The sequence below is a fragment of the Neopelma chrysocephalum genome, unplaced genomic scaffold (assembly GCF_003984885.1).
Source record: "Neopelma chrysocephalum unplaced genomic scaffold, ASM398488v2 Primary Assembly neopelma1_96821, whole genome shotgun sequence".
NCBI classification, from domain to species: Eukaryota; Metazoa; Chordata; class Aves; order Passeriformes; family Pipridae; genus Neopelma; species Neopelma chrysocephalum.
In genome coordinates, this window is record NW_020925465.1 from 1,766,959 (window position 1) to 1,792,799 (window position 25,841).

A 25,841-nucleotide genomic window follows, 5' to 3' on the forward strand; every position below is an offset into this window, starting at 1 on the left:
CTTTCTGCTGTCCCATACACCTCGGCCTCTTTCTAGCATGTTGCTGTACAAGTTTCTCCTCATGTGTCAGTGCTTCTGGGTCAGGAGGGCAGTTAACTCGTTCACACAACCCAGGCCACAGCATGTCTTTTCAGAGCAGGGCAGAAGTTTCTGTGCATGGGCCTACAGCAAACAAACAGCAGTGCTCATTTATCAGCAGCTCACACGCCCCCCAAACTGGGTCAGGCACTTGTAGACAGCGGAACATGTCAATCAGTAATATTACCTTAATATTCCCACTTTCTGTTACAAAATGCCAACTGCTATTGTGAAATGTCAACCCCCAATTCAAGGTGAGAGAGACTAGAAGGCACAATCCAAGTAAATTCTTGCTTGCTAGCACAAACATCCCATGCTTCTCTCTACCCTGAGACAGAAGGCTTTACATGAGGTAGAAATGGTTTCTTTCTCACTCCTTCCCCTCTTTCCACTCCCTGTTGCTCCCTCCACACCCTCAGAAATTTTCAGCTAAAATTGTCCATGAGGGAATACTTGCATGCAGGATAACCTTCCCTATCCACTCTTCCAAGTATGCTCAAAGCATTTGGAATAAAGTCCTTCTCACAGTAAGTGACCCCAGCCTCTGACTGAGAAGGTACTGTGCTCTTAGCAGGTTGTGATGAGGAATGGCACAAGGATTTCAAAGGGCTGAATAACATTTTGGGCCCATTTCTGGAATCCATTGGCCTGTTGGCTCAGTACTTCTGAGGCTGAGTAGTGGGGGTATGGTGGATGTGGGAGGGTGATTAGATCTCAGAATTGGGGGAAAGACATCCAGGCACTATCAATCTTTGACCAACTTGAAGTCACAGGTCTTGTTTGGAAGGACGGGGGATTCCCTTTGCACTTTTGGCTTTTGCCCTTGGTGAGTTTCTGAGGAGTTAACAGCTACTGTGGGTGTCTCTGCATTGGAGAAAGAAGATACTGCTGCCTGTAGCAAAACCAGTCATATAAATTCATAGCCAAACTATATATCCCATGGCTGATAGACCCCTGTGGGTCTTAAAATTCTCCCTTTATTCTCCTCTAGTCCTTTTTCTACTCCAGTGAGCGATCAACCCTCGGACAGTGCTGCTCCCACAAGGCTTCTCCCTCCTGTTGCCATCACCTGCACCCTCAGCCGCTCAAGCTGCCGCTCCGGTGCTGCCCGGAGGCAAGACTAGCGGTGACTCCTACGGTAACGCGGAGCCGTCAACGGGCTTGAGGATGTTGGAGATGCTGTTCTTGTTTTAAAGACACAGGGGGCAGGGAGAGGCGTCTCCTGGCCAAGGCTCCCCACTTCCTGCGCACCTCGGCAGCCCCGTTTCGGAGCTCGGGGCTCTCCCTCGCTGCCGAGCGCGGTGGGGCATACCCGGCTCCGCGGGCAGGACGGCCGGACCCCGGGGAAGGGCTGGCGCCCAGCTCGAAGCAGCCCCGGGCTGGGCCGGGCCGGGCTGTGCTGTGCCAGGCCGGGCTGTGCCATGCTGTGCTGTGCCATGCTGTGCTGTGCCGTGCCATGCTGGGCTGTGCTGTGTCGTGCTGGGCTGTGCTGTGCCGTGCTGGGCTGTGCTGTGCCGTGCCGGGCTGGGCTGTGCCATGCCGTGCTATGCTGCGCTGTGCCGGGCCGGGCTGGGCCGTGCCGGGCTGGGCGGTGGCGCGGCCGGGGCCGCCCCAGGGAGGCCGGCGGGGCGGGGCCGGACGGGGCAGTGCCGAGCCGATCCGATCCGAGCCGCGATGGAGGGAGGCGAGGCGGCGAGCCTTCTGGGGGAGCGCAGCCCAGGGCAGCTGGCCGAGTTCAAGACGTACCGGCGGCGGTGGTTCCTGCTGGCCGCCGTGTGCCTGCTGAACTGCTCCAACGCCATGGTGAGTGCGGCGGCGGCGGCACCACCTGCGCCGGGTCCCGCTGCCCCCGCGCCGGGTCCCGCTGCCCCCGCGCCGGGAGCCGCTCCCGCGGCGCCGCTGGAGCCCACGGGGGCGGCTGGGGCGGGAGGGCGGCGGGGCGCTCCTCCGGAGGGGGAGTGGGTGGTGGGGTAGGGGGCGGCCGCCCCGGCAGCCCCGGCGTGCCCCGAGCGCAGGCGGAGGCAGCGCGCACAGCCCTCCCTCCCGCCCGCCTGTGCAGGGGCTCTGCAGAGCAGCTCTGGCTTCTGCCGATGCTGCGGAGGGAGGACGGGCTGATATGGCTTTCCAGAGCCGAAACCACCTCCTGTTTCTTCCTAGAAGCAGCCAGGCAATCCTCAGGGCTCTGCCCCAGTGCCCTGTCTCAGATCCACCCCCTCATCCTCGGAGCACCGGGACTCGGTCGTACCCCCACAGCTCAGAGAAGCCTCAGCCTAGCCGTGCCGTAGGGACCGAATAAGTGGTTTTCCTTTTGAACTTTGTTTCCCTGGTTGCGACCTCGGCCTGCACGCTTCCCTTTCTGACCGGTGGGATCCGGGACACGGAGGGGTGGTGACAGGGGAAGGGCAGGATGGGGCGGGAGGATGTGTGTGATCTCCAAGAGCATAGCAGGAAGTACCGCAGCGTCAAGTCAGACTGGGATGAAGCAAAGTGTGTCCTGGAGCACAGCAAAAGTTGTTGCCGAATCCACTTCGTAGGCCATGGGGAGACAGAGAAAGTGTTCAGCGTCTGTGAGCGTCACATGTTTCAAGCCTAAGAATAGCAGAGCAGTGTTGAAACGCCGTGGGAGAGAAGCACGAGTTAGCTCGGCCTCATTGCTGGCCTGGGACAGCAGATTTATCTGGTCACGAAAAGGAGCAACTAGGTTTACTTTCAGGGTCTGTTGCACAAACAGAACACTATAGGAGTGATTCTTCACTAAACAGAGGGTTATGTGAACTTACTGCCTACTCTTACTGCCTTATTCTGAAAGACCAGGAAAAAATGGGATGCCTGATCCCATGCCACCTGTTGAACAGATTTAAATTAAGTTCAGTAATTACTGAGATAAACTCATAAACTTAGCAAGGCTTACTACACAAGATAGAAGCCCAGAAGCTCATCAAGTCACTGAGGACATTGTTGATAATTATCAGATTGATGTAGAATTATTCATGTGCTTGAGGATTACCACGCTGTGAATGCAGACTGTCTGGCAGACAGGATCAGTTGCTGTAACCTGCAAACATTTAAGTGCTGGAAGGAAGATTAGGTATTCCATGATGCAAGAGTACTGGAGTAGAGAAATGGAAAACCATAGTGAGAATTTGGCTCTATATGGGGAAAAAAAAAGAAAATGCACCTTCTCAACAGAAAATCAGTGCATCCTTTAAGAGTGTAAAAAAAAAGTGCCTTGCAGAAAAGCTCGACTGCTTGCTTGCAGTTACATTGGCACAGCAGAAGAACATTATGTGGCAAAAAAATCCCCCACCCTGCTAAAAGTGGACAGTGACAGCATGGGGTGGAGGAAGCTGTACAAAGCCTTTTCAGGATGTCTTGTCAGATTCTGACTTTGCTGAAACCTAACACTGAAACAAACTGGAGGGTTACTTAAAATGGTCCTTTCAGTGCATGTGCAAGTGTAACTGTGTCTTGAGTCATGTTGCTGAAAACTTTGTAGCCCTGAGAGATTGACCTGTTGTCTGTTTCCTTGTTCTCTTGACAACTTCCTGACTATCTGCAGTATTATTTTTCCACAGTATGAAATTAGACCGGAACTTTATCACTTCAAAACTGGGTGCCTAATCCTGGAGTGGAAATACTGTTTCTAAGCCATTGCAAAGGTCTGGAATGGCAAGTATGCTGATGTATAAAGTTGTAACCAAACATTTACCCATGCTGAAGTTTCTCTGAAATGTTTCTGATAAAAATCACATTAAAATGGAGGGAGTGGTTGAAAGTCCATGAAATCAAAGTGTTTGGTTGCTATTTAAAAGTTCCAGATGAAAAGATTAATTTACCAGTTCTGTGGTGTGAAAATTTGCCATGCAAGTTAAGATGCGTCCTTGATTCCTGTGCAAATGTTGCATGCAGCACTTTGTTCTCTGTAGTCCTGTGTCAGCCTATCTACAAATGCATATGATGAGAACATACAACTTTTGAATTGTCTGACTTGGGCCTCATTTTCTGGACCAAGCTTCCAGGATGATGCCTTGTATTTGCCACTCTTGCACATACACAGGCAGTTTTCTATTAGTGGCCTTCAGTGTCACTAAAAATGGCAGTCAGGAGACAGTCCTGAGAGGGGGTCCCTGTCAGTGGCAGGAAGACATGGTAGAAGCAACTTAACTGCAGGAAAGGATGCTTGGTCATGCAGGAAGGGCAGGCTGAGAAAGGAGCATTTCTTAGTTCGATCTGGTTTAGGGTATGATTGAGCAAAACCAGGACAGACCGTCTGGTGACGAAAGGGGTGCTCTTTCCTATATCCCTCTGCTCTACATCACTGCGTGCAATTCCTTCATTAACCAGAGCACAGTGGGGTTAATATTGTAATAGAGGCTTTTACACCAATAATAAATAGCCCCTTACTTGTACCTCTATCACTGACCTGAGGTTGAAAGCCTTTGTCTCTCCTTGCTGTACAAGGCGGGTACTGCCTTAGCAGGATTTGGTTCTCATTTCCTAAATACAGCTATTCTGTGAATTCCTTGCTGACAGTGTAGTGTAAGAAACAAACCCCCACCCTGTCTTAAGAAGGCCATAAACACCATAGACATCAGCATAATTCATTGCTACCTAAAGTCCTGGGCAGAGAGGATGTTCTAGCCACAGCTAAGCTTAGATGATTTATCCCCAGCTGTCTCTTGCAGCTGGTGAGGTGTGACATAACTCTGCCTGAGGTTTCTCCCCAGGTTTGTTCTGCCAAACTGATGCTGTGGTTTTAAGCGTGGGTTTTTTCATCCAAAGACTTAATGTTTAAGGGTATTCATGGTGTGCTCACAGCTGCCATAGTGGTAAACTGCTGAAGCAAATGCCTCATTCCTTCTTGCCTCCTTCCTGTGAAGCCAAACAGGTTGGAAATTTACGTTTCAGGGGAGGAACTTTTTCTTGTTTTCTCACACTGGGGACACAGAAAAATACAGAAGAATGAAACCAGGTGCGTTTACTGTTCTCTTCTGTGCTTGTCAGCTGGAGCAAGCTGGGGAGGAGCAGTGACTTGAAGCTGGCTCATGCTTGGCCAAGTGGTTCCTGACTCACCAGCTGAAGGACTTAACAACACCTCTTAGTGTACTTGGGAGAGGAAGGAGAGCTGCATAAGTGGAGACTGGCGTGCTCCAGGGCAGGGTGCACACGCTCCTTACCCGCACCACTCTGCTCCAGCAGTGCCCCTGTAGATACGCATGCACACAGAGCTGCTGCCCCTGGCAGCCTCTGTCCTGACTTCCTAGGCTCCTGTGTCAGCTCCTGTGCCTTCGTCTGAGGCCAGGGGCTGTTTGCTTCCAGACTGCATGGCCCTTTTAACCTTGAAGATGAGGACTGTGATGTAAGGGCTTTGTAGCCTGGTCTCAGAGGGTGAGGGGGCAGCCTCCGTGCCGCAGAAAGACATCCTGCATCGCCCTGTAATCAGTGTCCAGGTGCATGAGAGAAAGCATGCTGGGACTGGGAGAACTGCCGTAGGCAAAGCTGGGGTCTGTTGGCTGCCTTGGAATTTATGGAGGGAAACTGGGTCCTGTGGGTGAAATAGTTCCTGGAGAGTCTGTGTGGGTGTGGAAACAGTGAGGGCAATATGGTGGAAGAACTGAACCAGGAGAAGATGGAGGTGGAAGGGGAATGAAAGCAGGAGGAAAATGAGAGGGTTTGGGCTGATTCTGGGAGAAAGAGGGCTGAATCCATGTTTAAAAATCAGTTAAGGGTTTAAGAGGGTATCAGAAAATGTAACAGAAAACCAGGAATGGAATCAGGGTGAGAACAGCTGTAACTTGTTCTTGGTTACAGGAATGCCCATGAAGGCTTGCAATTGTTTGTTTCAGCTGTAAGGGACCTTAAAAATCATCTTGTTCCAACCTTCCTGCCATGGGCAGGGACATCTTCCACTAGACCAGGTTGCTCAGAACCCCATTCAGGCCTGGTCTTGAACAACTCCAGAGTCCACAACCTCGCCAGGCAACCTGTGCCAGTGCCTCACCAATCTTACTGTAAATTTCCTAATCTCTAATCTAAATCTACCCTTTTTCAGTTTAAGGCCATTCCCCTTTGTTCTACCACTATGTGGCAGAAAGTTCCTCTCCATCTTTCTTGTCAGCCCACTTTAAAGGACATTAAACCTCAGTTAATGGAGAAGGGACCAGGCAGTCCCTGGGAGGTGCTGGAGGATTAAATGCAAAAGCTAGAAGAAGAAGCTTAAAGCAAAGGGAGGGAGAGCTGAAAGTGGAGCCAGGACCCCTCCAACATCCATACCAATCACCTGGTTTGACTGTCAGTGCCCTAGCTTTCCCTGGTTGTCCTACACTGTTAAAGAAAGTGTGGAGGGCCCCCCCTGTAATTAGGGATGTAAGTAGACTCTGGGTGGAAAACATTTCTGTCCTTTTCATCTGGTGATGGGGCATGGCTCCCCAGTCAGCCAGCTGTGTACCAGTGGGAGCTGCATCTGCACTCCGTTGCAAACCAGAACAGGCTTGCAGGTCTTCAGGGGACCTTCTGTCCACTTCCTCAGCTGCTGTGCCTGCTGTGCAGAGCACAAGTTTTTACAGCAAAGAATGTGTGCTGAGGTAGGACTCCAGCCCACACTAGCATGCACTGAAGCTTTTGCTGTCCCTAAACCCAGAAATCACAGTGAGATGAATCTGACTCTAAGGCTTGAGCTCGGGAGAGGAGTGTGGGAACTTCAATTCGTGTATTTGGAGAAGAAATGGTGTATGCTATTACAGCAGCTATTCCAACATCCTGCTAGATGCATATCTGAAAGGAGGGAATGGTCCATACGAAATGCTGAAGGAGCAAATACTATTCTCTACAACACGAGTGGACATTACCAATGACACTGGACTATACTACAGGAGAAGCTTCATTTGAGAACAACTAATGCAAAATCTGTGAGGTAATGCTGGGAAATGAGTTTTGCCAAGTATTAAGAGATTGGGCTCACCCACTCATTGTAGCTGTTTGGTCTTCAAAGGAAAGAGTCCCTGTGCTTTATTAGCTCTGCATGGGCTTTTGTATAAATCCCTTGACCTAACATGCCATGGCCCAAAATGTGAACTGCTGCTGACCTCCAACATCATCTGTTCCAACTTTTGCCAAGTTGGGAATTTTGTCAAAGTGTGATGAAAGGTTCTGGTTAATTGTAGCCCTGGCAGGGCTCTGAAGGCACATGAGCTATAGTAGGTGAGTGAAAATTGCTTGTCACCATCGCAAACAGGAACTGACATTGTGACATCTGTTGAGCTGCCTCCAGAGAAGCAGATGAGGACACGGACAAAGCAGCGCAGCACGTAACACAGGCTCCTCTTGATGCCTTCTGCACCTCACACCGAGGCTCTAGTTCTGTGTGGCCTCTCAGGCAATGGAGCTGAGTGCAGCTTGACCAGACCACAGGGGTGTATTTCCATAGGGATATCTGTCTCTCTGTTTCTTTTTCCTTTGCCTGTCCCAGAAGCAACCAGATTTTGGGAGCTGACATCCTATGACCTCTCATGTTCTCTCTCCTCCTGCATCTGTCCCTGTGACCTGGAGTCAGGAGTTGGACTCAATGGTCCTTGTGGGTCCCTCCCAGCTCAGAATATCTGTCATTCTGTGATTCTGTGGCTTTGGTGGGCCAAGGCTGAGTTAAGACAATGGCCCTTGGAGAGTGAAGGATAGTGGAACCTCCCTTTGCCTGTATTATGCATCTTTAGATGTTACAGGACTTTGACCTCACCAAGAAAGAACTGCATCTTCTTTTCCTGTTCTGCCTGAGGGGACTTGAATCAGGGCAATCTCTGTGTAAGTACCAGCCTTGGCAGTGCAGAGTTTCAGAGAAACATGTAGGATAAGGGCTCCTAGCAGAAGAGCTTACTAACTACTGTGGATGAAATTATCACAGCTGGGAAAACCAAAAGCAGGAGGTGGCATACTCACTCACTATTTCCCTGTGTTGGCAAAACCTCACTCCACAGTGCCATCTCTTTGTTGCAGGGGCATTTGGTGGCCTCTTTGACTGTAGTAACACCATGAGCTCCATTGCCCAGTTCTGAATTTCTCTGTTAGAGCAACACATGGTAAACAACGAAACATACTTTCTCTCTCCAGACCCTTGAGGAAACCCACTTCCTATTTTGAGGTACAGTCTCAGGCTTGGACAGGTGGCAACTTTCCAGGTTCTGTGCTCTCACACACAGAACTGGAGTTCTTGTTCAGGATAGGAGTGCAGCGCAGCCCGTGTGCTTGGTTTGCAGCAAGGAATGGTTTTACTAGGTCTAATGGAAATGCGTCAGAATACTTAATCCCAGCTTGCGTAGACACATACGTTGTACACAAAATGCTGTGCTCTGACTTGTGCCATGACTCTCCTAATGATGTCATGCATGGGTGAGCGTCTTGTGTAGAGGAACAGGAGGGGTGCAAATTTACCTGAAGCTGGTTTACAAAATGTATCATCTCTTTAATTACACTGTTTCCTGGTACAGAGTTCCATCATCACCACCCCCATCTGGAAGGCATGAGGAACTGAGAACTGCTATTGCTGGAAATACACAGCTGGGATTTGTTTAGCAGCAGTTTAGCATCCCATAATCAAACTAATGCTCATGCCTTAGTGATGCTTGTAACATCTAAACAGTTACATTAGCATTAAATATTTAAATTCCTATCCCAGTCTGATGAAAGTCTGAGAAGTGATCTGGAATACCCTCCGTGTTGTCTAAGAGTACAGTTTCCTTCAGCACCCAGCATCTTCATCCACCTGACTGAAGAAGCTGAGCAAATACCAAATCCATCCCCTGCCAGACCTGCTCAACAGTGATTTGCACGTGGCTGTTCTCACACAGTGACACTAGGAAGAACAAAAGTCCATCTCCCCTTCTGCTCCTGTCTAATCTGGTCCCTAGTGTGTAAGAAAAGTACTAGAACACTGGAAATAACAAGTAGAGTGTAGGGACACACCTTCCTCTGAGGTTACCTGAGCCCTTTTTCAGTTACACATTAATGCTGCAGATTATCCTGTCTGCAGGATGCAGACTGGGAAGAGAAGCTTGTGATGGCGGGGAGGAGTACCTGGAAAGCAACAGTGGCTGGAATTCTTTTGTAGAAAGCTATAGCTGGAGTTTTTATTCACTTTTCTGCAAACTTTATAATCTTGAGTATTCAGCAGCAGCAAGATCATCTTCTAGCACCAGAGTAGCTTAACATCTGCATTATTGAAACCTGTTCTCAGGTTAGGCCAATCTTTTTGAAAAGCACCATGAGGCATCTTTGCAAAATATCTACAGAAACATCCTTAAATTTGGGGTTAAATTTCTTTTGTGTGGGCACGATCTCAGGACCTGATTTGAGGATCAAGTAGGTCTTGTCATTCTTATAAGATACCAGAAGCAGACAGGAACTGTGAAACTAGTGCCTGAAAAAAGGTTTAGAAAAATATAGATAGTTATCAAAGTACTACTTTTGTGTGTACCTTCCATTTTACATGTCTTGATACATTGAATAATGCAAATTTCTAGGCCCTTTTTTATCAGTTGAGTGTATAGTGGAAAGCATGGAATAATGTATCTCTCTTGGCTGACACATAACAAAGTTGTTCTTGCAAGATGTCTGGGAGTTACCAGCGGAACTGTAAATAGCAGTCTGAGTTTAAGAGGCTCTTAGTTGCAGAGAGGAGGCAGCAGCCTCTATTTTGTTTATGCTAGTATAGAAGCATTGCTTGTGTTTTACATCAGGTAAGTGCATGCATCGGGGCCAACATGTTGGACATAGTGACAGAAAAAGGTACTGACCTCTACTTTTGGCAGCCTCCAGCATCAGGTCCAGGGGATTGGGGATGAGGCAGTGAAATGGATGGGGTGCTCTGGGCCGAGTAACTGCAGACACTGGAGGTTTGAATTTTTATTAACGGCCTTAAAATCCTAATTTCAGGGAGAGACTAAGATAGTGAGCCTCCTCGCAACTCAGTTTGAGGAGATGCTGAATTTCTGTTCTGGAGGTTTTCGTGCTTACGCGTGTTTGGTCTCTACTCTGCAGCTATGGCTGACATTTGCTCCTGTGGCTGATAAGACAGCTGCCTACTTCCACATTTCCCTGGAGACGGTCAACTGGCTCTCAATAGTGTACCTCCTCATCTCCATCCCGTTTGGTCTGGTGGCAACGTGGGTTCTTGACAGCGTGGGGCTCCGGTGTGCTGTGAGTTGAAGTGTTCTGTTTCCCTGAGGAAGTTTCACCTAGAGGCAGCAGATGCAGAAAGCACTAACATGCATGCTTTAGATGGGAGCCTTGCCAAATGCTACAGAGGATGAGCATGTTGAAAGCTCTTCTGTTTCAGTAACAGCTGTCACATCACCTCTGAGGTGAAGAACAGTGGGAAAAGTCAGAATAAGGTTGCACCCCTACTTTCCTTTAGTTTTTGTTGTCTTAGCCCACTGACAGGGATAGATGCTGTGAGCTGACTCTGTGAAGACAGAGCTGTAATTGGGTAGGATTTGCTGTGGAAAAGTGTTAGCATAGCTATTTCATTTGCAGGATGAGTTTAAGGAGCAGCAGGGCAGGATGCACGCAAGAGACCTCTGTCAGCTCAGAGCTTGGTCTCTGCTAAGCCAGCTTGGGATCTCTACACAGTCTTCCCAAAACTGTGTTGTGAAATGTGGCACTGAAACACTAGCATGCTAGTGGTATAGAAGAGCATTTGCAGGATCCATATGCTGGATGATTCATTGCCATGATCTTTAGATTGTCACAGAAATATATGGGTGATGGCACAAACTTGCCAATAGGGTGTAATTAGTGAACTTCATTTCTCATCCATTCCATGCCAGTGTCTGCTCTCTTGCATAAGCTACACTGTGGTGTAGTTCTCATACAGGGCCAAGACAACCACATTGCTCCCTAAGGAGACAGGTTGGATCAGGACCATCTTGCAGTGGCCCAAGGAGGTGGGGATGATCTGCAGGCACTTATTAATAACACCCAGTGTCTTCTGTGGTTCATATGAGACCCTGCTCATGCTAATCTATTTTATTAAGTTCTGCCCTTCAAGCTTCAGCACACAAACCCTGTTTCTGCTTGCTGCAGGTGATCCTGAGTGCATGGCTGAACATGATGGGTAGCATCATCCGGATGTTCAGCGTTCTGAAGTTCCTGAGCTTGGGTTCCCGGAGTTACTGGTACCTGTTTGTTGGGCAATGCCTCTGTGCACTGGCTCAGCCTCTTATCATCTTTTCACCAACAAAGCTGGCAGCACTGTGGTTTCCAGACCACCAGAGAGCGACAGCAAATATGATTGCATCAATGGGTAAGTGATAGCTTCAAAGCAGTATTGCTGCCTCCCAGAACTTGCTAGCATTTGTTTGCTTTTCAGGGGTAGCAGGCAGAGGAAATCCTCTGTACTGCAGCCATTTGCCCTTGCAAATGCAGCTCCACCCAAGACTCTTGTGGCCACGTGCAACAAAACACGGGAGCAAGAAGTGGGTCTAAGCCACATCTAGGTGCTATGTTCAGAGCAAGCCACCCAGGCTTCTAGCCTTCTTCCTCTCTGCCATGAAGAGGTTATCATCTTTGCCTAAACATCATAGAGGTTGGGGACAGCCCGTAATGTTACTAAGTACGAAGTCTTCAATGGCCTTAATTTTGCAGCTTCTTAGGAAGGTGTCCAAATTGCATATGGTACCAATGGTCACAGCTGCCTAATTCTGTAACTGGATAGAGCTGGGACTGCTGTGGCAGTGTTGTCCACCTGTTCGTCCAGTAGCAAGACTGAGCATGTACTCCTAGTTGGTGTGTATGCATACACAGATAAAATACTCTCAGCTGGCCACACAAACATGTTGGGGATGCTAAATGGTGGGACTACCCACACAGAAACCACACCTGCCTTGCTAAGTGCCTGGAAGGTGGGAAACTGGAGGAGAGGCACCAGATAAGCTTGCTCTAATCTCGTTCCTCTCTTGGCTCCTTTGGGCCCAGATAGAGACAGGATACTGCACTTGACAGACCTGTTTCCTCCCTTCATGTGACTTTTTACCCAGCAGCCAAAGAAATCTCTTCCTCTTTTCTCCAAGGACCTGAGGAATGCTTCAGAAACTGGGCTGGCTCGCTGGCTCCAGCTGGGAAATCTCACACTACCTACATGTGTGTGGGAGCCCCGTATGTCCTTCTGTCAAAACAGCCAACAGCTGCTTTCCCTCCCCATTGTGTTGGAGTTGTGAAAAGGGGTAGGCATGGGCAAAAGGGCAGTACAGAAGCGCCTCTGTACAGCTTTCTGCAAGCCTAGAGCGTGGGCTGTCTTATTTAGCAAGAATGGATTTATGGTGTCAGAACAAATAAAATCTTTTTGCGCTGCCCTTCCTAGAATAGGGTGGACTTAATGACTCACCTTGTTTCCCAGTGCTGAGACAGAACTTCACCTTCCCTGCTGGAGAAGAAGCTCTTTTGTCAGTGTGGCACCATACAATACCACCAAGGACCACTGGGCACTCAGTGCTTTATAGCCCTGAAGAACCCCAGCCTGCAGACAACTTGCTCTTTTTAAGTAAGAGAGCAGACAGAGCAGCCACAGTGCATTTCTTTCACATAGCTCCTTAGTCTTTTCAGGACCAAATGGATCTAACTATGGTAAGAATAAAACTGAAGAGCAAGAAACCATAGATTCCTAAAACCTGAAACCGTTCAGTCTCTGCCACGTTGGGACATCAGAGTGTGGACAGAATGGGCTGTGATTATTGTCTGCAGCAACACCTGCAGATTGCTGTACAGAGGGCTTCTATTTATAATGCCTGATTACACCCATAATGTCTGCTGCACAAAATCAGGATTTCATTTCAAGAAAATTTAAATATTGCCTAGAACGAGGACCTACCACAGCCCCAGTCATTTGTTCCAGTGGTTAATTACATCACTGGCAAATGTCAGCCTGTTACATCTCATCTCGATGCTCCTTATCCCCCAGCTATTCAGTCTTGTTGCACCTGTTTGTCAGGTAGTTATGGACAGAATCACCTCTTCTCTCTTTTGTCTAGGAAAAAGTAACTTTACAGCCACATTTCCCTTTGCTTCTTCCCACTTGTCTCCATGTCTTCCTGTTGGTCACTTGAGCTTTATCTCTCATCTCACTCCAAATTATCAATACCCATTTCCTGTGTAATTGCCAGAGCAGCACTCAGCACTCCAGTATGGTTGGTATCAGTGCTGCACACAGAAACTGGCCCTACAGCCTCTTGCTATTAGTGGGTAGGCTTCCCCAGGCTTTTGTGACAAATATGGACCTTGCACCCAGGATTCTGCTGAGCAGCTGAAATCACTATGACTCAGCTGTCAGAGTGATTAATGACTCGGCTCTGGAGTGTTTATTGTATTCTGGTCCTACCCATCACTTCTAGAGACTTACTCACAGAGAAGCAGTGCCAGATCTCCTGTGAACACCATGAGAAATTCTCCTGTGTCAAAAGTAGACAGTCTTGTCTGATTCCACTGAAGTGACCCCTGCTTCATCCATAGGATTCTTCATTTACTGTGGTCTGCACCCTGAGGAGTTTCAGTGCATCAGCATCACTGACCACAAAACACATAGCTCCATTGCAGAGTACTGCAAGCTAATCCACCAGGACTCTTGGACCATAATGTGCAGTTGATTAACTGCAGTGATCTCCTTTGCATTTATAGAAGGTTTAGGCTCATAAAATTTCTCTTCCCAGGAAAAGAAGGCAGCTGAAACCATGTAATTACTCAAGTAGTCTCAGTCCTTTAAAATTTAGCCTAATGCTCACATTTCCAACCCTCAGCCATACCTTCTGGAACTGCTTCAACATGCCTATAGTTCATGAAAACATCTGACTAGTTTGCAGGCTACAACCTGCAAATGTTCTCGACAATGCCCAGTTGCATTTTACCCCAACAGAGAAAATTTAATCCATCTCCTTGGAAACTGTTGCTTAATTGTGTCCATGTACTTAGAAGCAGGTAACATTTCACCAGCATCATAAGCTAGTACTTTCTCAAGTACAAAGCAGAAAGACTACAGCTGTTGTGTGCTATAGCACTATTAATGATACCTCAGCAGAACTGTGGAACAGACAAAGTTGGAAGGCACCTCTTGGGATCATCTCATCCAATACCCTGCTCAGTCAGGCCTGGCTAGACCAGGTTGCCCAGGTTTATCTCTATTCAGGGTTTTGACTGTCTGCAAGAATGAAGGTATTGCAGCTTATCTGATTCCTTCAATGTTAGAAGGGCATGGACATATTAGTGTAAGTGCTTTTAAGAGCCACTAAGACAGTTAAGGGAATGGAGCATCTGTGATGCCAGCCGAGGCTGAGCGAGCTGCGACTGTTTACCCTCCAGAAGCCTCAGGGGGTTCTTACACACGATGGTGTATTCCCTCTAATGGCATGGGGTAACAAAGAATGGAAAACATCTCTGTTTGTAACTCCTGCCATCTAACACCAGGACAGATGACATGGATTCATCCACCTTAATTTTGTCCCTTCAGCTTGACATTTACTGAGGCAGGCTTCTGAGGGTGAGTACATCGTAATTTACAGATGAAAAACAGTCTAGAGGGGTTGGGAGTTGTAGGGAAATGGTTTTATAGGATGGGCTTCATGGGGGTGAGAGAATAGATGTGGCAACAGTAAGACCAAGCAGTCAGCTTCTTCGAATGTTCCCCTACTAGTTTCTCCCTGTATATACCTTGTTCTGTCCTTATTACTCTGCTGCACACTGCAGCTCTGGTGCTGGCAGGCAATAGGGGCAGACACATAATTCTGACTACCTGCATGAAAATCATATGTCTCTCTTTTATTTCCTTCCAGCCAATCCATTGGGCATTCTTATAGCAAACTTGTTGTCACCTGCACTAGTTCCTGAAGGAAAGCACATTCCATTGATGGTAAATGAAATCTGCTTTTATCAGTTTTAACTGGGCTAATTTGAGTCCAGCTGATTTATTTGTCTGGGGGCACTGGAGCTGGAAAGACTGGTAACTTGTCTTGTCCTTATGTTGTGTAGCTGGGTGTTTATGCTGTCCCAGCAGTAACAGCCTGTGCCCTGGCAACACTGGGGATTCGTGAGAAGGTTCCTCCCACGCCTCCTTCAGCCAGCGCCACTAACTCCAACTCACAGCCGTTCTTCACGGGGCTCAAAATGGTAAGTGCTATAGCACAGAGAGTGCCATGTGGAGTCAGGGATACAGCCCTGCCAGACAGGAGTATGCTGAGGAATTTGCTTACAAAGCAGACTCAGAACGTCACTTCCCCAAACCTGCCATGGAAAGCCCCCTGAAGGACATCAGGATTCCTTCCTTCCTCAGGGAGAGGAAGGTGCTCACAGCAAGGCTGCAAGAGATGCTATCTGAGCATTCAGCTGTGGGCTGGCTGTCATTCAGATACCTCACACAGGCACACCTGGGCTCACCCAAGAGGACCACACAACTTGAGCTCTCTGAACATATGTGGTAAGGGGTAGGACAGCACATGGCAACACGAAGGAAGAATTTGGGCACTGAAGAGATCTTTCCTCCCTACATGGTCCCCATTTTAACTTGTCCTCTGGCTGAACTGACAGGACAGAGCCATACTTCGTCAGTAATCACAGGGTTGCCCTGTCAGCGTTTTCACCTGCTCACCCTCAAGTCTACTGTCAGAGCCAGGCCCTTTCCCCCCCTCCACTTATTTACATTAACTTCTTTTTTTAGCTCCTGAGAAACAAGCCATACATCATCCTGGCAGTGTGCTTTGGAGGAGGAATTGGGATGTTCACCTGCTTTTCAGCCCTGCTAGAACAGATCCTTTGTGAAAAGGGGTATTCAAATGTGAGTCTTCCTCCTTTCCTCCCCATTGTCCAAATCATGTATGATACAATCAAATTGATTTTCCCTGATAAGGAATTCAGAGCAAAATTAAGACAATTGAATATGCTGCAGTCTCGTATCTTATTTGTTCATATTATCTAATATAGATTAAGCAGTACATTAATCCAGAGCACAGCCAAATGAAAACTCTTTTAGGAAAAAAGAATATTGCGATTTTCCTAAGCCCCTCCAGAGCATTGATGTCTGTGCAGCCTTCTGTCACCTATCCCAGAGTAGAATGGAGCCCAGGCAGGCCCTAAAGTGAAGCTGAAGGCAAGCAGCTTTTCCTCTTCGCACAGACTTACATGAAGCCAGGGCAGCAGAGGAAGTCCCAGGTACTGTGACAGCTGTTTCCCCATCCTTGCTATGACACTGCCCAGGTGCTGCTTTTACAGTTCAGCACATTGTGTGCACAGCTGGCTCCTCCTGCTCTCTCCCTGTAATAGCAGGAGGACGTCCCAGTTCACGTATCTCCCCTCAGCGGGCTGCACTTCAGTCCTGCTGCTTGTATCGCTGTGGAGGTCCTCTTAAAACACCTCTCCAGATGTCATGTATGCACATTTACATGTCTGGTCTTTGTCCACCCCCTCTTCAGCCCCCAGGTTTAATATCTGGCTCAGGGCTCCATAGCCAGTTCGTGTTTGCAAACACCAGTGGCTTTTAACTGGAAACCCTTTAAACTTTTCAGCCTTGCTTTCTGTCTGTCATGATGGTTTTGTCTTGTCCCACCCCTTTAGCCCACAGAAACCATTCCATGTACCCTTTCCTTCCAGTCTGCCCCTGAGGCTCCCAAAAATGTTTACTGAAATTTGTTGAAAGCTGCTCTGCATTTGAATTCTTATGGAGCTAAAGAAGTAGTGCAAGCAAAGGGTAATCACTCCAGGCAACAGAGCATGTACCCTATCCTAGCTACTGCTCACTGCCTCTCTAATTAGACTTTGACACAGCCAGGTGATGTGTCCCATCTAACATGTGTTGGGTGTACCAGTGCAGGTCCCTGGTAAGAAAAGAGCCAGGAGGATGATTACAAGCAGCAGCAGGTCCCACGGCAGCTGGACCTGTTAGCACCAGTGTGGACAAAGCACCTGATTGCCCCTGAAAGAGCCCAGTGGCTCCAGGCTGGAGGTTTTAATGCCAGGGAACTGCTGTTGCTCTGCACCCAGCCTCCCTTGACAAATGTGCAGAGACTGGTCATCACTTGGGAGTGCTGTCACCCTGCTGTCCCCACACACTGGTAAAAGCACCTGGCCCCTGTTACTTGCTACTCAACACCCTGTGAATGCCTCAACTACTGCAGCGGGCAAGGACGCTTTTCCTACCTCAGTAAGTGGTCCCCTGGCATTTGGCAAATGGGTCAGTGACATTAAAATCTCTTTCCTAACTGCTCTAGTTTCTCATTACTTATTCTTCTGCCCTCCAGGATTTTGCTGGCCTGAATGGTGCCCTGTTCACAGTGTGTGGTTTGTTGGGTGCTTTCCTACTAGGCATGTATGTTGACCGGACAAGGAAGTTCATAGAGTCCACCAAGATTTGTTTCTGCCTGAGTGCACTTGCCAGCATTGTGTTTGCAGTGGTGAGTTCTCCCTTGCACCATACCCCTGGGCTTATTTCTATTGCCGTCTGATAAATCATCAGCTTAAACCAAGGTCATTTGATGTCATAGTATATATTAAGCCATGTGTTACGCTTTGGAATTATCTCTCTGGGCTAGGAATGTTTTAAAGATAAACCCTTTACTGAGAATTTCACAGTCACTGTGGAGCCTGAAAGAGACTGATTCAGGATATAAATAAATTGGCATAGTTTTACTTCCCTACACTGGATCACTATGTTTGCTTCCTGACTCCCAAGACCATTTGTTCGGAAAGGAAATGGAACTGCTAAATATCCATCTTACAAAAATGAACAAGAATGCCCTGTTTTCCCAACATCTGCCTTTAGAAGTGTAACATTAGCAGAAAGGACCTAGTTATATGCCTAGTTCTTCAGTATTTCCTTGAGGAGGACAAGACAAAAGAGGCAAAAAAGCAGAACACTTGGATTCAGCCAGGAGAGGAATGCGGAAACTGGAGATTTTATGCCCAGGGGCTAGAATGCAAGTACTGCACTCAAGCATAACCACTGCCAGTGGGAGCTATCATATAGCAAGAATCTGATCATGACACACGGGACTCCTAGCACTGCAGAGGACCCAAAATGGTACAGCTTTCTGCTTTCCCTGTAGGCTTATGCTGTGCATTTCTCTTGTGTGTTGAAAAAATCAAGACTTTCAGTACAGCGTGATCCCACCTCCCCCTGCGCCAAGATCCCAGTGTTGGTAGCTCCATTTGGAAGAGACAGACAATTGCGATGTCAATGTAGGCCAAGATGCCTAAAGCAAGCCTTGCATTTCCCCCTTTAGTACTCTAGCATTTTTTCTGAGGATGATCTATATACAAGTCAGATTGCCTGGATTCAGATAAAGCACTGAGTAGGAAGGAGGTAGTGTTAGGAGCAACAAGCAAACCTTTCCCTCCTCCCCTTCCTTTCTTCAACTTCATCCCATACAGATGAACTGTTAGTTCAAAGTATTGGAACAAAAATAACCCATTCAAATCTGCTTCAAACTCAGATTTCAAACACAGTTTTTCTTGACTTTACCAGTTTAGCTGGGCCAGGCCTGCAGCTATGCCAGGACAGACACCTCGTGTTCCTCTGTGGGAATTTATTACATCATTAAGGAAGGAGGTACCGGCAATGTGGCTGCAAAGTACTTCATCTTTACCAGCATTGGTTGGACAAGGTCATGCTCTTTCCTCCAGAGTTAGGGACAAGGCTGTTCTAGACACTAAACTAATCTCCACATTTTGTAAATGTTTTGTGGTTTTTTGTTTGCTTTTTGGTTTGTGGTTTTTTGGGATATTTTTGTTTATGTTAAAAGCCCGGTTTTACAAACATGAGTCTGACTAATTTTCCTTATCACTGAGCTGCAGCAACCCAGTGAATTCTCACATGTAACAAAATGCAAACAGCACTTCCGAAAGGTTACTTTGCACTGGGAGGAAGGTGTGTGTTTCACTTGTGGCTAGAGGTATACTGAACACATTCCTGGTAAGTTACTATCCAGGATGTCAAGTTAAAGTAGTACAACCACACCAGTGCTTTTCCGGTAATTTTGCTGAATCCTCTCTCCCCTTGCTTCAATTCAACAAATAACTCTCCATTGTGTAGCCATTAGTTGACTCTAGAGACCTGGAGGTAAAAAATTGATTTCAGGAACAGATAGGGAAGGTAGTGGTGAGACAGTGAGGCCTTGGAGCTTCCTGCAGGTAATGGGTTCAGAGACTTTCTGTGCGACAGTGCTGACACTGAGACTTTGGTATTGTGTTTTTTGCCTGCAGGCTTCTCGGTTCAGACATCAGGCCATCATGTTGGCCATCAGCAGCTCACTCTTTGGTTTCTTCGGTTTTGCCATCTACCCCATTGCCATGGAGCTGGCTGTGGAGTGCTCCTACCCCGTGGGAGAGGGCACGTCTACAGGCCTGATTTTTGTTGCAAGGTAAGCAGGCAGCTTAAATCCAATTGACAGCTGAGCTTGGGTTCAAACACACACACACAGAGGTGTGGGTGCAGGTAGAGAAGAGAGCATGGACATCAGTGCTTGCCACCCTGCTGAACTCCTCTCTGGTGTCTGTGAACATGACCATGGCAAGAGAGGAGCTGGCTGGCTGACCCATAGAGCTGAAGAGCTGAATGTTTTAAAGCAAGGAGGACTACGTGGAAGTGGTGCAAGAAAAGCAAGAAAGAAGACGAAGGTCTCCCTTGCTTGGCACAAAGCGTGATTTAACCATGTCCAGCATCACCTACCTTTGGAGCACAAGGGAGCTGTGTGCCTGAGGGACACACCCCTTCCCACCACAGTACGGGCACTTGTCAGGTCTCAGTGCTCTGCTGAGGGAGATGTCCCAGGGCACCTGGTCACAACAGATGGGACAGTGACTCTTCTTCCTGTTACCAGTTTACCTGCCTAGGGCTGGCTCTGGAATTCAGCAGGAATGACTTGTTGGAGCTCTAATCAGTGATACAAATAACCTGGTGCCACCTGTTTGTGTCAGGTGGAGCTCCAGCAGCAAGAAACATCAGTGAGTGAGAGGCATTAGACACTGCCTTTGAAGGCTATTGTCTCTCACTGGTTGTGGACTTTGTTGCTGTTGCCAGCCAGCTATGAGTAAGGAGGAGGCTGAAGTCATAGCATGACTTTTTTCCATCCTCAGTCCTGGAGTGAGAGGTGTTTCCAAGTCTGTCCAGTGAATAAGCCTCAGCTCTTTGAGAGATGTAGTTCAACACCTGCTTGCCTTCAGAAGGAGTATATAGTGATTCTGTCACACTGGCCCTGTGTCTGGAGATGTGCAGAAAGGCTGACCTGGACACCCTGTGAGCCAGGGCCAGTTAACCAAGTGCCTGGGCTAGTGGAATCCAGCAGTAGCTTTCTCTGCTAGAAGGAACCTGCTCCAGAAAGAAGCCTCACTCCCTTCCGACTGGGGAAGCTGGGCTTGTCTGCAGCACTGATAAGTCAGGCAGGTGCCCTAACTGCATGTTGGCTTCTCCCCACAGCCAGGTTGAAGGTGTGATTTTGATGATTCTGCTACAAGCCCTCACTGTTCGTGTTTCTGAGGATCCCTCCTCCACCTGTGCCCTTGACCAGGATGGAGCCTTGGACTGGACAAGTAAGTACGTCCTTGGGAAATGATGCTGGACATTTGGTTGCATCCTGTGTAGCCCCCACCCTCCTCCAGGTCTCACTGTGAGGGACCCTGCAATGCTGATTCCTGCTATAGTGTATTTCCTACCCACCTTTCCAAATCTGATGGTCCACTCCTTTCTACCAAGGAGTTCCTGCTAAACCGAGCCTGCGAGATTGAAAACAGGAAACCTCTAAGGTGCCATGAATGCCACTGCTGGCTCTGGGTTAAAATTGCTCTTATGGTCACCCTGCAGAGACTGGAGCTTCACCAAGCTAGAAAGCAGCTCTTCTAAGAGGAAGGCACAGTCTATGCAGCACAACCTCTGCTGCTTTGCAGTGTGGGAGGCCAAGAATATAACTGCATTGACTGAAAGTGACCTCTCTTGCTTCTGCACAAACACCTGCCTGTGTTTGTAACATACCGGTACAGCTTTGTTCTGACTTACTCCAGATTTCCCTTGCTTTCCTAGCTGGTCAGAAAAAGAGACAGCAACTGAGATGAGAGCACAAATGTGTTTTCATTGCAGGCTAAACCCTGGCCTTGATCTCTCAGCTGGTTCATATTTATATAATATTGGCCCCAAGTCCTGGGGACACTGTAAACAAAGGCTGTTCATCATCTTTTAAATGTATCCTGCTTGGCTGAGCAGAAACTCCCCAGAACAAACTCCACTAGGTGTCAGAGATCAAGGCTTCATAACAGGCACCCATTCCTACTTATTTTGTGACCTGATACATACAGGAACATCTGTGGAGAAAGGCATGGAGGTGTGTGTTTGAGACACTGCTGGAATGAGAACTACTTTCAGGCCTTGTTCCATAGTCTTTTAGATATACTTTTTTTTTTCTTCAGAAAAGTTTCTTTTGACACAAATTTTTTTTAGATAAGAGTTTATGTTTATTGAACTTTTTCTACACTTGCTTTCAGATGATATAACAAGAAGCACTACCTTTGAGGACCTGTTCTCTTACAAGACTCAAGTGTTTCGATTCAGTCCTTTTTGTAATGTTTTTCACCACCCCACAACACACAAACGTGTACATTTACACAGAAACACACACTCCCACAAACACACTGTGTGCACTGGTGTAAGGACTCTAAACCTGTGGGGTCATGCAGGATTTGGAGTCCTAGAAACCTTCCACATTCCTCCTAGATACTCCTCCTATGCCAGTGTTAGGCAAAGCAAGGTTTGCCTGTTACCAGAGTGGTGTTGCCCCTTGTGGTCTGCACCCTGTGCTCAGGGGTGGGAGGCAGTCAGACAGACTGTGCAGTTTCTGGGAGCTGACCTCTAGAGTTCTGCACCCATGGGGAGTTGTGCATTCACTGCCTAAAAGTGTACCTTTCCTGCAGCTCCGGTACTGGTGCTGGCTGGCCTCTGCAGTGCTATGGCTTGTTGCTACGTCATCTTCTTCCACACGGACTACAAGCGGCTTCACGCTGAAACGATCAGTGGTGATTTGGTCAAGGCAGAAGATACAGCAACAGCAGATGTTCCTGAATCCTAAGTAGGCCAAAAAGGGGATGCCAAGGACCAAGGACTCGGATCTGTGGGCATGGACCAATGCTCATCTGGCACACTGGGATATGTGGGTCCTGTTGCACAATAAGCAAGACTAGAGCAAAGGGCACCTTTGCTGTGCACCCCTCAATCTTGCATTTATTTGGGGATCTGGGCTGAAAGAAATGCTGTCCTGACAGACAGGTCAAAGTGGGACTGGACAACTCTGCATGTAACTGACATTTTTATCTGACTTGATTCAAGCTAAAGAAATGTTGCAGAGGAGGGGAGCATCATATTTCAGCCATTTTTTGTTTCGTGTACATGGATCAAGGGTGAAGGTTTCAGAGGGATGGGAGCTGTGCCTACCACAAACCCAGTGGAGGACTTCTGTTTAAGGACTGTGGTTCTTGTGCAGCATAACAACTCTTCTACTCTGAGGTTCGATCTGATTGTGTCTCTTAGCTAAAAGGCAGGAGGAGCTAGAACATCCTTTCGTTTCAGCAGGGAAGTGAAAGTATGTGACCTATAATACAAGTCTGTTACAATGAGCCACTTTGTCTTCTCCTACAGACAGGAGAAGAAAAGCCTTGCCTGCAGTGGTGCCTGTAAAAGAAAATACCAGCAAGCAGCAGGAGTTAAATATGGCAACATTCCTCACCCATCTGGTCCCCTGCCAGATGCTGAGACATTCAGGTTAAGCTTGTTTCACTTGGGCTTCTGTTTCTCCTCCTCTCCTGCAATTTCAGTGGTTCAAGTTTTCCACAAGAAGACAAACCTACCTGCTGGTGCAATATTAGGGTAGTGTGATGCTCTCCTATGGAGGAAAACTGAGAGGGCAGCTCACTGTTTGGGCAGTGACACAGCAGGGCCTGCTGTGGTGAAAACTGGCAGAAGAACTGGCAAAGGTGACCTCTTAGAGAGTGCAGGGACTTGTCATAAGTTTCTACAGGTATTAGGGGCTCTGGAGGGAAGACCAAGCAAGAAACAACATCAACAAACACCTTCCAGTTCTCTCTGCAACTGACAAGTGTTTGTCAGTGTTATAAGAGATGGGGAGTAACACAAAAGATCCCATTTGGAGTTCAATTGCACTAGCAATTACTATGGGTAAAACTGAATTTTTCATTTTACAGTACTTCCACTGCAGTCTGGTGTCCTGTTTTGGTGTTCAGGTCTACGTTTACAACCTGAGAAATTTTTTCCTTATAACATTTAGATGGTAAAAAAATTTAGATAGTTGGGATTTCATAGTGCTTCATACCATGCACATTGCGAGGGAATCTCAGTACTTGCTGATTAAGGGATCTTGATGCAGATTGGATCTGTGACTAGCTTTGTTTGGTCCAGCTAAAGGATGATCCCAGTGCCAAGGATGCACTTTTCCTGAGAAGCACTGTACAAAGGAGATGTCTCAGTGCCTGAATTCTCTTCCCCATTAGAAACTGGAAAGCTCTCCCTTTGTAAAACACCCATCTGCAATCTGCATCCTCCTAGGGAGCCTGCTCCTTCCTACAGCTCCAGCCTTGATCTCACCAGTAAGCACTGATGTGTTTCAAAAGGAGAAGGAAGGAATTCTGAAACCGAAGTGAAACAAAGTTGTTTAAACCTCTCAGAGGAATGTGATTAGCTGTCTTTTGCAAAACTAGCTGCAGTCCTGCAACTAACACGCCAAACAGATTAACACCAAATTTACCTGCCACTTCTGAGTTCTACTCTACTGGGAAGCAAGAAGCACTTGGTACTTTATAATTTTATATATTTACAAATGTTTATGTTTTTTAATAAAGGGTGGTTTAAGAAAAGATTAACCTCTTCTCACTGTATCAATCCCTAAAAAGTATGTTATAGATGCAAGGGTGCATCAGATCTGTTATGCAGCACAAGCTAAAGGCCTCTGTATTTGCCAGATGTGTAATAACTTGCGCTCAAACTGACGATGTGTGAGGATCTTCAAAATGACAGTGTGAAATTAGCTCCATTTTGAATGATAGGTTAAAGGAGTAAGGAAATACTCCTAGCAAATATCTCCAAAACCTATTGCCCTGGGCAGAGAGTCTTTGCACCAGCTAAGACACTTACCTTTATCAAAGCATATAAAAGAGATTTGAAAGGAGAGATTTTTCTCTCTACTAATCAGACATCAGACATTCAGGTGTGTGAGGCTATTTCAGAATTCCTAATGTACACTGGAGCAGGCTGCTCCTTTGCTATATGGTCTGTCATACCCTGACAGCATGCCATAAAGGCATTGTGGCACTGCTAACAGTGAGGCCAGGTAGCTCGTGCAGATTCCTGCCTTGCACCATCAGCTGTTCCTGCTGGCCCAGCTAACTTCACATTTTATGTTTAGAACAAAAGAGGCTCAAATGCCTGGGCTAGTCTGTAATTACCACCATAGCAGAAGTCGACTTCTCTGTACAGTCCTCTCTTCAAGGCTGCACCGCTCATCTGTCTTTCACGCCTCAGATTTAGGTGTGTCTTTTCCTAGAAAGCCTACAGAAAATGTGAACCTGAAATCTTAGGGGAACAGAGGGATTTTGATTTTAAGGCACAGACCAGGTGTGCTGGGGTGTTGGACCAGTGTCCTCTCCCTGCCAAAGGAGTGGTCTATCTGCCTTAACCTTCTGTGACCCCAGCAACCCCAGCAGAGGCCTCTAGAAACTGTAGGGGTCACTGGAAAAGTGCAGAAAGCCTGCTGCAAAGGTGAATTGTCCTGGCTGCGGTCTGGTCTCACCAGAGCCCTTCTGTTTTTGTAAAGTTGAAGAAGGGGGACATAAAGGTCAGGCAACTGGTCCCATCACAGCAGTGGATCAAAGAGGAGTCCTCTGAAACAGGCAGGGATGAACAATCTTGCTGTGGCTGAAGGGTCTGCACCATCTTCCCTGCTGCCTCCACCTGGACAGAACTGCTGTAGGGAGAGGCAGCAAATCTGTGTCTGTCTGAAAAATGTGTGTCCACGTGATGCACCTCCTACAGCAGGTGGCTGAGCTGCATGGGGCAGTGAGAAGAATGCATAACATCAGGGAGACAGAGAAGGAGTTAGATAACTGGTTGCAACTGCAGCCTGCAGTGGCCCCATAGCTGAAGTCAAACATCCAAAAATGGGGTTACAGCATTGTTTGATGAGGGAAGAGTGACTGACATCATCTACCTGTTTGTGCAAAGCATTTGACACTGTCCCAGATGCCAGCCTTTTATCTAAACCAGAGAGACATGGATCTGATGGAGGGACCACTTGGTGTATAAAGAATTGGCTGGACGGTCACACTCAAAGAGCTGCAATCGATTGCTTGATGTTCACTTGGAAACCAGTGATCAGTGGTGTCCCTCAGGGGTTGGTGCTGGGACTGGTGCTGTTCAACATCTCTTTCAGTGACACAGTCAGTGGCATCGAGGGCACCCTCAGCAAGTTGCTGACACACCAAGCTGTGTGGTGCAGTCGACATGCTGGAGGGAAGGGATTCCATCCAGAGGGACCTTGAAAGGCTTGAGAGGTGGGCCAAGGCAAAACTCATGAAGTTCAACAAGGCCAAGTGCAAGGTCCTATACCTGGTTCTCAGCAATCCCAGGTACACCCACAGGTTGGGCGGAGAAGTGACTGAGAGCAGCCCTGCAGAGAAGGACTTGGGGGTGATGGTTGATGGAAAAACTCAACATGACCCAGAGATGTGCACTGGCAGCCCAGAAAGCC

General features: G+C 47.6%; 1 protein-coding gene across 2 annotated transcripts; it reads left to right on the forward strand.

Annotated features, from left to right (window-relative positions):
- Window positions 1–1,743: 1,743 nt before the first annotated feature.
- SLC49A3 (solute carrier family 49 member 3) lies at window positions 1,744–23,952 on the forward strand. Of its 2 annotated transcripts, XM_027670264.1 has the most exons (10): window positions 1,744–1,881; window positions 10,108–10,266; window positions 11,152–11,371; window positions 14,886–14,962; window positions 15,082–15,219; window positions 15,767–15,883; window positions 17,343–17,495; window positions 19,303–19,460; window positions 20,516–20,628; window positions 22,000–23,952. In XM_027670264.1, exons 1-10 carry the CDS (start codon window positions 1,753–1,755, stop codon window positions 22,152–22,154), a joined length of 1,419 nt encoding a protein of 472 aa, XP_027526065.1. In that variant the 5' UTR covers window positions 1,744–1,752; the 3' UTR covers window positions 22,155–23,952. The 2 variants fall into 2 exon arrangements, with proteins under 2 accessions (XP_027526065.1, XP_027526066.1); XM_027670265.1 differs by lacking the exon at window positions 17,343–17,495.
- The last annotated feature ends 1,889 nt before the right edge of the window (window positions 23,953–25,841 follow it).